Source organism: Salvelinus namaycush, chromosome 2, assembly GCF_016432855.1.
Source record: "Salvelinus namaycush isolate Seneca chromosome 2, SaNama_1.0, whole genome shotgun sequence".
NCBI lineage: Eukaryota > Metazoa > Chordata > Actinopteri > Salmoniformes > Salmonidae > Salvelinus > Salvelinus namaycush.
In genome coordinates, this window is record NC_052308.1 from 20237467 (window position 1) to 20248202 (window position 10736).

Here is a 10736-nt window from a genome sequence, read left to right on the forward strand (position 1 = left end):
AGATGACAATCTGTTTGCTTTCCATTTGGGACTTCTATTAGCGTACTGATCAACATTTGCATAGAAGCATCACTCCAGCATGTCACACCTGTATGGAAGGTAATCATAAAATAATATCTATTGAATGCAAATGGGTCCAAAGTAACATGATTTGTGATCACAGATGCTCATGAAACAAGTATTTTTTCCGTGATCGGGAAAAATAGTTTTTTTCTGCTGTCAGGACTCATCTCTGAACAACTCAGCTTCCAGGATGAAATTCAAAACAACTCAATTAGCTAGTTCAGCTATCTGTCAAGAAATGGGCGGGTTGTAACTTGATCCTAGTACTACGAGTGAATAGCGAGACTGTAACTCCGCTCATTTTCACATCTCTCTGCATCGCTCATAGCACTTGGAGCTGTTTACTGCTACTATGAGAACTAGCTCAATGTCGATGACATGTGCTACCAAGCCATGAATGTGCATAATATCCAACAAGGAGAGCGAGGGTAGGCAAATAGATGAAACGATCATGCACATTTTGTCTGAATGACTCAAATCTGCCCATAGTTTGAGAAGTGAGAACGCACACACGCGCGCACTGATCTACAGCTTTCTCCGTCCATAAACTTGCAGAAAGGTTCTTAGGTAGCTAAACCTATTGCCCACCTTAATTTAGGCATTTTGAAACACTTCCTTCTTTCCCTATTACGACAGTCATCTAATCCAAATATCAATTGTAAATTTACAGATACAATTGTGGCTGGTCAGATCAGCACACCAGTAAATAGTTAACATCCCAAGTCAGATGGCTTGTTGCCGGAAATGGTGCATGTTCAAAAAAAAAACATTAGCTAGCTACATCAGCTATTAGCTCATATCTAATATCTTAGCATCATGTTATGAGTGGCGGTTGGCATAGGAGCAGCTTTGCTATGTAAAGAGAAGGCCCAATAGCCGATAGACTACACAAGGCCAATAACAGCTGGATATCGTTCTCTAGTCAAGACTATTAACATCTACCTCAGCTCATATCAGTTGACTTCCTGGTAACAGTATGCCTGTTGGAGAGATGCTGTTGCTGCATCTCATAAGCGTAAACAAAAGCAGAACTGACAGAGGTCTTTACCATGTCAGCATGAGTCACCCTCTGCTCCCCTCGGCTCTAGGCATGAACATTATCAGATTTCTGCATGCTTTGGTTGTGAAGAACACAACTTTGTATGGTCAAATGAACTGTCTGACGAACATTGTGTGCGATTGTAGAATGACTGTGGAATACAAGTCCCTTCTGATGTCACTGCTCAGTGGACAGATTTAATCAAATCTACCATAGAGGTCAAAGGCTTCACAGTAAGCTCACACCCAAACTCCTCAGCCATTAGACGCCATATACAATGTGGAACTGCAAACGACTGTGACTGTGAAATACCTCCCAGATATAGGATTATGCTGATATGACAGCCACATTGACAATGTGGGAATAAGCAGAGGCCTTATGAGTAGATTTGTCAAGTTATCCTATGGTTGGGATGTGGTAAAGAGAAGAGAAGCTAAGAAGAAGAACTGGGAATAATATCTCAGAGCTCGAAATCTAAATCTCAGCCGCTCAACAAGACGTGTGTGACATCATCTTCAGACAGGAAATAAAGAGGAAAGGGGATGAGGATTGGAGGAATGCCAGCGTCTGTATCCTCCTTGAGGAATGACCACGGTGACGAAGAGGCTGTTGACAGGAGTTCTCAACATCATGTGTTCAGAATTAGAATGGATCTAAAATGGTTCTCAAGGGCACAATACATTCCATCCAGGCAGGCAGAAAGAGTCTGGAGCACCGCTGAGAGCCCATTCACAATACGTTACATCCAGGCAGGCAGAAAGAGTCTGGAGCACAGCTGAGAGCCCATTCACAATACGTTACATCCAGGCAGGCAGAACGAGTCTGGAGCACAGCTGATAGACCATTCACTGTTTTCAACTTCCTTGGTAACTAACCTGGATCATTGATGAATGAGAACAATCACCATAGAAACCCAAGTATATGTTGACTACGTCACACTTTGTTATAGGCCTACACTCATACACCCACAATGAATCATACAGAAACTGAGCTGAATACAGGTCTGAGCTGAATACACTCCTTGGCCCTGGTCATTGACATTTCTGCATTCCGCCAAGGCCAGCAGTACCTGGAGAAATGGAACCTCCTCAGCGCCCTGAGAACCACAGGGCCAGAGCCGGAGCCCACCGCCATCCACTACAGTCTGCAGGGCAAATTAACAAGCCCTTCTCTCAGTCTGACAGCCAGGGTGTGTAAGGAGGACAACCTCCAGGGTAGCCATTCACATTCAACATAAGAGGCTCCAGTTGAGGTAATCAGTAGGAGAAAAGGACAACCGGCAACCTGAGAGAGACAGGAGAAAGAATGTGTTCCCCTTTAGTGGATTAATGAGGGTCGATTGTACATTTGTAGAGACAACAGTAGGGATAGGTACCGAAACCCGGTATTAAACGGGCCCTGGGGCTAAATTATGAACGACAGTAGTATCGATAAGCTCCGACGTTATCAGTTCGGCTTTCGGTACTGGAGAAATTAAGAAAATACATTTACTATTTATTATTGCTACATAAACGTTATCTTGCACATTTTATCTCACCAACCGTTTCTAATTTGCAATAAGATGAAGACATTTGTCTATGATTTTCGCTATTCCCAATCCAGAAGAGAGATCTCTCTCGCACGCACATGCACACACAGCTCTTAATTAGTGACGATGGTGGAGAGAACTAAACATTCAAAAGTGTGGTTACACTTCAGAGTCGATGCTGACAATGCTCGTTGCCACAAGTGCAACAAGACTTTTGCTTGTAAGGGCGGAAACACAAGCAATCTGTCCAAACATCTATGGAAAGTGCATCATGTACAGGCAGAGAAATGCAGTTTTCGACTGCCTAGCTCGTAGTTTATCTCTCGTTGCCCAATCCCCGTTAGGTATGTATACTAGCAGCCTGGAGCCCACACACGGAGTTAACTCAATTATGAGAACATGGGTTCATGATCAAAAGGAACCATTAGCCAGCTGATTGTTTAGCTGTGGGTGCGTTCAGAAATTCAATCACCCATTTAAAGATTTTGCTAGATTTTTGTTAAAGTTGCAGCTACAATGAACCAACCCACTCCTCCCTCTAATACCGCTGGTCCAAGCCAAAGACAAGCCCAAAGCCCCTTCACGCTGGCAGCTAGTGGGAGGATGACTGAGGAGAGGGTGAATGTGCCACCTAGCCGTGACCAAGGTCATAGTGAAAGGCCTACACCACTTTGCAACTGTGAAGTCCAAGGGCTTCAGGTAACAGTCTGTCAGTATATATTGAGTTGTATTCATGTTTAGGATATAGTAGTATAAAAGGGTTGTATGTTAGTCCCATCACTCCACAATACACAACAACACAATAATTCAATAATGACAGTTTTCATGTGTTGAATGATCTTTTTTTACTGTAGGGAGATGAGCAAGGCACTCAACCCCAAATATACCCCTTCCTCTAGGAGTTACCTCAGTGACACATTCATTCCTACCTGGTGTGGTGTAGAAAAGGCCAATGTGATCACTGAGCTGAAGGACGTGCCAAAGCTATCTCATGGTTACAGTGCAGTACACAGGGCAGTGTAAAACAGAAGGTCCTCCACACCAGGGCAGTGTATAAATCACAAACTGGCAAAGTAGCATTGGACCCACGACTGTGAAAAGCAACCTGGACCGTCTGAAGGACGAGGACTTCCATAAGGCTGAGGAGTTTGTCCAGCTCATGAGAATCCTCTATACATCCACACTGTGTGTCATGTGTAACAAATGCCCCCCGTGGACAGATCAAACCCATCCTCCACAAACTGGAAGAGCACTTCACTGTGAAGCATGAAGATACAACATTTGTGGCAACCATCAAAGAGAAGGTGTGGGAGAACCTCTCTGTGCGCTATCGGGATGAGGACATTCAAGCCTTCCTGCATGAGGCCACAGCAATGGACCCCAGATTTAAAGGGAGGTCGGTGAGTGACGCCACCTGGGACAGACTGAGGAATGCAACTGTCGAGGCCAATGTGACAGGAGCAACACAAGGGTTGTCCCGCGGAGCCGGAGCAGACAGACACAGAGCACCAGCAACAGGAGTCTGAAGGAGAGGAAAAGGAGGAGACAGTCCCTCCATTGAACAAAACAAGGAGTACCTTGGAGGAGCTGTTCTCAGAGGAGGATCGGGAGTTGAGGTTGACGATCCAACAGGACACCTCGTCCCTCACCATCAGCGAGCGTGTTTACCTAGAGGTCGAGCTCTACAAAGGCCTGCCTCCCATCCCCATCCCCATGGCTGAAGATCCTGTGATGTGGTGGTGGGAGAAGAGAGCTACTCTGCCCCTCCTCACAAACATTGCAACAAGCTACCTCTGTGCTCAAGCCTCCTCCACCCCTAGCGAGAGGGTATTTTCGACTGCAGGGAACACAATAAGCCAGGAGAGGTCCCGACTTCTGCCAGAGAAGGCAAATATTCCGGGTGGCAGGTAACCTAGTGGTTAGAGCGTTGGACTTGTAACCGAAAGGTTGCAAGATCGAATCCCTGAGCTGACAAGGTAAAAATCTGTTGTTCTGCCCCTGAACAAGGCAGTTAACCCACTGTTCCTAGGCCGTCCTTGAAAATAAAAATGTGTTCTTCACTGACTTGCCTAGTTAAATAAAGGTAAAATAAAAATATGTTGATCTTTCTCCAGAAGAACTGCTAGGAACTGTTAGTCCTTCTGCATGCCCCACCTGTGTTGCTCTATAACACTGTATTTGCAGGAAAATATTTTTTATTTCATTTGTTTTACAGTATCATCACCACAACATTATAGTCTTTAATAGCGATTTGTTCAAAACATAGCTTTTTTTTGCTGTAAATAATTGTTTATTTATTTAACATTTCAGAAAAAAAGCAATGTTAATTCTGTTCATAATTTGTTTCGTTTTCTTTCGTAAAAAATAACAAAAAGAATCGTTAAGAATACCGTTAAAGTACCAGATTGATAAGCAGTATTGGTAAGAGTAGAAATACCGTTAAAATCTTAACGATACCCATCCCTAGACAAAAGCATTTCACGGACCATTCACTCCACTACTAAACGCTTCCACATGCAAAGACAAAGATAGACATTCTCCACCTACCACCTATAGTTAATTCACTGCTATAAATCTAAACCACAGGATCAGCTAGCTATACTCACATCACATTGTTAAAAAAAGGAAAACTCCTGCCTTCTGGATTTACAACCGAGTTCAAATCTGCTGAGCCTGCATCGTTCATCAGGCGAGCCACACATCATGTTGATGAAGCTTAAAAAGCTTGAATGTAAATGAACTGAGTTCAGCTTTGCCTTTCCTTCTGACTGATCACAGGCTGTATAGCCCACTGACTGACTGACTGACTGTCTGACTGACTGACTGATCACAGGCTGTATAGCCCACTGACTGACTGACTGTCTGACTGACTGACTGACTGACTGATCACAGGCTGTATAGCCCACTGACTGTCTGATCACAGGCTGTATAGCCCACTGACTGACTGACTGTCTGACTGACTGACTGATCACAGGCTGTATAGCCCACTGACTGACTGACTGACTGACTGTCTGACTGACTGACTGATCACAGGCTGTATAGCCCACTGACTGACTGACTGTCTGACTGACTGATCACAGGCTGTATAGCCCACTGACTGACTGACTGTCTGATCACAGGCTGTATAGCCCACTGACTGTCTGACTGACTGACTGACTGACTGACTACAGGCTGTATAGCCCACTGACTGACTGACTGTCTGACTGACTGACTGACTGATCACAGGCTGTATAGCCCACTGACTGACTGACTGTCTGACTGACTGTCTGACTGACTGATCACAGGCTGTATAGCCCACTGACTGACTGTCTGACTGACTGTCTGTCTGACTGACTGACTGACTGATCACAGGCTGTATAGTCCACTGACTGACTGATCACAGGCTGTATAGCCCACTGACTGACTGACTGATCACAGGCTGTATAGCCCACTGACTGACTGACTGTCTGACTGTCTGACTGACTACAGGCTGTATAGCCCACTGACTGACTGTCTGACTGACTGACTGATCACAGGCTGTATAGCCCACTGACTGACTGACTGACTGACTGATCACAGGCTGTATAGCCCACTGACTGACTGACTGTCTGACTGACTGATCACAGGCTGTATAGCCCACTGACTGACTGATCACAGGCTGTATAGCCCACTGACTGACTGACTGTCTGACTGACTGTCTGACTGATCACAGGCTGTATAGCCCACTGACTGTCTGACTGACTGACTGACTGACTGACTGATCACAGGCTGTATAGCCCACTGACTGTCTGACTGACTGACTGACTGATCACAGGCTGTATAGCCCACTGACTGACTGACTGATCACAGGCTGTATAGCCCACTGACTGACTGTCTGACTGACTGACTGATCACAGGCTGTATAGCCCACTGACTGACTGACTGACTGACTGATCACAGGCTGTATAGCCCACTGACTGACTGTCTGACTGACTGACTGACTGATCACAGGCTGTATAGCCCACTGACTGACTGACTGACTGATCACAGGCTGTATAGCCCACTGACTGACTGATCACAGGCTGTATAGCCCACTGACTGACTGATTGACTGACTGACTGACTGATCACAGGCTGTATAGCCCACTGACTGACTGTCTGACTGACTGATCACAGGCTGTATAGCCCACTGACTGACTGACTGTCTGACTGACTGACTGACTGACTGTCTGATCACAGGCTGTATAGCCCACTGACTGTCTGACTGACTGATCACAGGCTGTATAGCCCACTGACTGACTGACTGACTGATCACAGGCTGTATAGCCCACTGACTGACTGACTGTCTGATCACAGGCTGTATAGCCAACTGTCTGACTGACTGACTGTCTGACTGATCACAGGCTGTATAGCCCACTGACTGACTGGCTGACTGACTGATCGCAGGCTGTATAGCCCACTGACTGACTGACTGACTGACTGATCACAGGCTGTATAGCCCACTGACTGACTGACTGTCTGATCACAGGCTGTATAGCCCACTGACTGACCACACGCTGTATAGCCCACTGACTGACTGACTGACTGACTGACTGCAAGCTAAGTCTGGGTGTCTGAGACAGGGTCAGCCAGCCCAGTGTAGTGATTAAAATGCATCACATGGAGTTACCCTGCACTGTGCTCTGACATGATCCAGACACTAGATACCTCTTCCCTGACCCCGTTTTTCATGCTGCATGGTCAGATTTGCCTGGTCTGCCCAGCCCAAGCCCCATGGAGCGCCACACACTGATCATACAGCAAACACACACAAGGACATGCTCAATAACACATGCATGCATTCACTCTGGGAGCCTTGGCACACAAATCCACTCCCATGGTAGCCTGTGTGTGTATGTGTTCATGGGAAGTGGGGGGTGTAGAGGAAATGTTGATAACTGTGTCATATGTAGACCAGAGTAGAGCCACCCGCACATACAACTGTTATTTTTATCATAACATTGGACATAATGATAGTAATCTAATCTGCAACCTATTTCCCTCAAATACAGTTTAGTGTTCAGACTGGATACCTCACAGCCTCAGACAAATTATTACATATTATTATTACATTGACATAGAAATGTCAATCAAAGACATGTCTCTCTTTGTGATATACAGCGGGAGTCCTGTAAAATATACACTGTATAGAGTGTGGGAATGCATTTCGAAATGTTGACCAATTAGATAATCAAGTTAACAATTTTCTCTGAACTACTGACTGTGTCAATACAGCAGCATGGTCTCATAATGGCATTTAGTACACAGTGGCAGCTCAGTGCCATGTGTGTGTACTGTAATCACTCCCACAACAACAGCACACAGAAACTGTTGGTTGTTATTAAAATGCCTCAATCAGCACTCAAACACGCTATGCCCGGCCTGTTCCCTGAACTCGAGTGATGATGCAGAAACCTTCACAACCTGATGGACAATAGCCTAATCAGCAGTCTTTTGCTTTTTCATTCCGTAAACTGTGTGAAAATGACAGACGCCTTGAACAAACTGAATATGGGCTAGATGGCCCTTTTGCCAAAAAATATTTTTCCAATTAAGCCTGATTAGGGAGGAACATTCCCAGACAACATAAATTATTAAAACCTGAAACGGAATATGGTCATGTGAGTGTATCGCCATGGCATCCCCTCCGTTCCCCCCCCTCCCTACCTCCAGACAGGATCTGGAAATGGGCCAGGTGGAGCACTGGGACTGGAGTGGGAGCTGATTGGCCAGATTCCTGATAATTTTCTCAAGTCATTTATGGACATGGGCAGGATTGTCAGTCTTCCGAATAGACAGAGGAGACTCACCATAACTAGAACCATGTGTTGAATTGGGATTTTGAGATATGGAACTGCCATGCTAATGTACAGGTTTCCCATCAAGAGGCTCTTAATCTGTGCCAACAAAGTAGTCATATGTGCTCAGGATGTATAGAGCAAATAGAAGTGGAAAAATAGTATGATTTTGCGAGAATTCTTTTTTTTCTCTTTCTGTGATTTTTTTCTCTCTTTGGACAAACTTTCGAAATCAGTCAGATCCCAGAGTAGCACTCCATCTCTGTGGCTCTGAGCATCCCTACAAGCCTGCAAGACACACTGGGTTCCGGTCACACTGGCTTAGTGTCAAACTATATTGCCATGCTGAGTCAAGTTGACCATGAATGGTTCCCACTGGCCAGAGCTGCTGTTTGTCTGCTGATATTGTAAAATTCCACCCAAAAAACATTTTTGGTTGTAATTTCATTAGATCATTGTTGATATAGTCCCAAAATGTGTTGCATGTCAGCAATCAAGTTTAAGCTCTTTCAAATGACGTATAATGCAAATGAATGCTGTTGTCATCCTACTGCTGAGGTACGAGCAGAGAGGTTGGGATGTAGTCAACTATCAGTAAGTGTCTTAGGCCTAACGGGTACTCTACAGACCAAATATTATTTGACCCACAACATCTGTACTCTCCAATCATATAAAAGTAAAATGCTGAAACGCAAAGCTTGTGGGTGTTGCTATAAGGGGGAAGGGGCATTTCAACATCCATACATGATAGATACATAATTGAGTTTATTAGTCACATGCACAGGGATGCAGGGTACAGTGAAAAGTACAGTGAAAAATGACAATAATATATACACATTTACAACTGCAGCAATGATACATGTCCATTCGTGGTTGAGGACAACAGGGTCATACATTTTATGAGGATGTACATCTGACAGAACTAAAACTTTAAATGGGATTCTGAAAAGTTGAAAATGAATCAGGACATAATTATTGGATAACCTGTGTGTGCCTCATCAACTTTAATACATCACTTCATATGGATGAATGAAGCGCTATAGACGCTGCTGCTTCTGTGTCATCTCTTACCTTGTCTGACTGTTTTCAATCTGATGGGACCCTTGCAATTATTTATCACTGTCTGTACATCATACAGAGGCAATCCAGAGATCGATAGGTTCTCTACTTCCAATATCAACTCCCCCTCTGTTAATTTTCCATTTTTGTAAATAACGATATCCTCGTTAACTTGTCCGATGTAGGCGAACTCTCCGTTCTCTGCACCGCCCAGCAATGGCACATTCAAGTCACCCGGAGCGTCTTTGAGAACCGCGCACTCGTTAACTTTGGTGGTCCAGTGATTCTTCTTTTGGATCACTTTGGCCATGGTGAATATGCCAAACCAAACAGGTGGACTTGCCGACTAATAACAATATACACAACAAAACGAGTCTCAGAATGTAATATCAAAATCAGACGCCGCAAACTTTCTTTTTCTTTCCCTGAAGCATGAGTGCTGCTGTCAAAAGCTGCTCATTGTTCACACAAACAAAATCAAGCCATTCTCGTCTGATTGACCACTTCTATAGACGTCTTGAGCAGCTGCTCTTAATTTACAGCTATTGTTTTTCTCATCTTGTTAACATCTTTGCCGAGTAAACGCTGCCAGAGTCCCACAAACGTATAGTCTCCACTTGTCAAATCCTTTCTCAGTTCCCTTTTTATGAAACCACTTTAAATATTTCCCGTTAAAGATCAAAGCGATGAAGATTTTACTTTGAATAATAGGTTATTTGGTTGGTGGCACCACAACGGCTCCTTTAAACAGGTACAACGTTGTCGTGTGTTTTGTTACATTTCGTCCCACTCTGCGTGCTGTAGCGATCGGGATGTGCTGATAGTAAAATGAGCGCATGCGTCCTGTTTCCCTCCGGAGTCCAGAGGGAAAGCCTAATGGCTACACCTATTACAAGGTCCTAATGCTCCCAACGAAAAAACAACATTTTAAACATATATTGTGGATGCATTTTAGGATATACAGTATTTTAAATATAACAATTTTGCCAAATACTGTATTATTTATGCATTTTTAAATGTATTTTTGATGCGTGACATATATAATAAATAAATGTATTTATTTTTAATACATACATTTGTATAGAAATATATTATTTGGCCAATTCTTTATATACTGAACAAAAATGTAAACGCAACATGCAACAATTTCAAAGATTTTACTTAGTTACAGTTCAAATAAGGAAATCAGTCAATTGAAATATATTTATTATGGCTTTCACATGACTGGGCAGGGGTGCAGCCATGGGTGGTCC

At 44.0% G+C, this 10736-nt stretch overlaps 1 protein-coding gene across 2 annotated transcripts in view; it reads right to left on the reverse strand.

Annotated features, from left to right (window-relative positions):
• The window catches only part of LOC120059966 (membrane-associated guanylate kinase, WW and PDZ domain-containing protein 1-like), a 167822-nt gene extending 157536 nt beyond the window's left edge, over nt 1-10286 (reverse strand). For both annotated transcript variants that reach the window (XM_039009053.1, XM_039009047.1), the window contains exon 1: nt 9496-10286. In XM_039009053.1, the coding sequence (XP_038864981.1) occupies nt 9496-9793 (298 nt within the window). In that variant the 5' untranslated portion in view covers nt 9794-10286. The remainder of the gene's footprint in view (nt 1-9495) is intronic.
• Nucleotides 10287-10736: the final 450 nt, after the last annotated feature.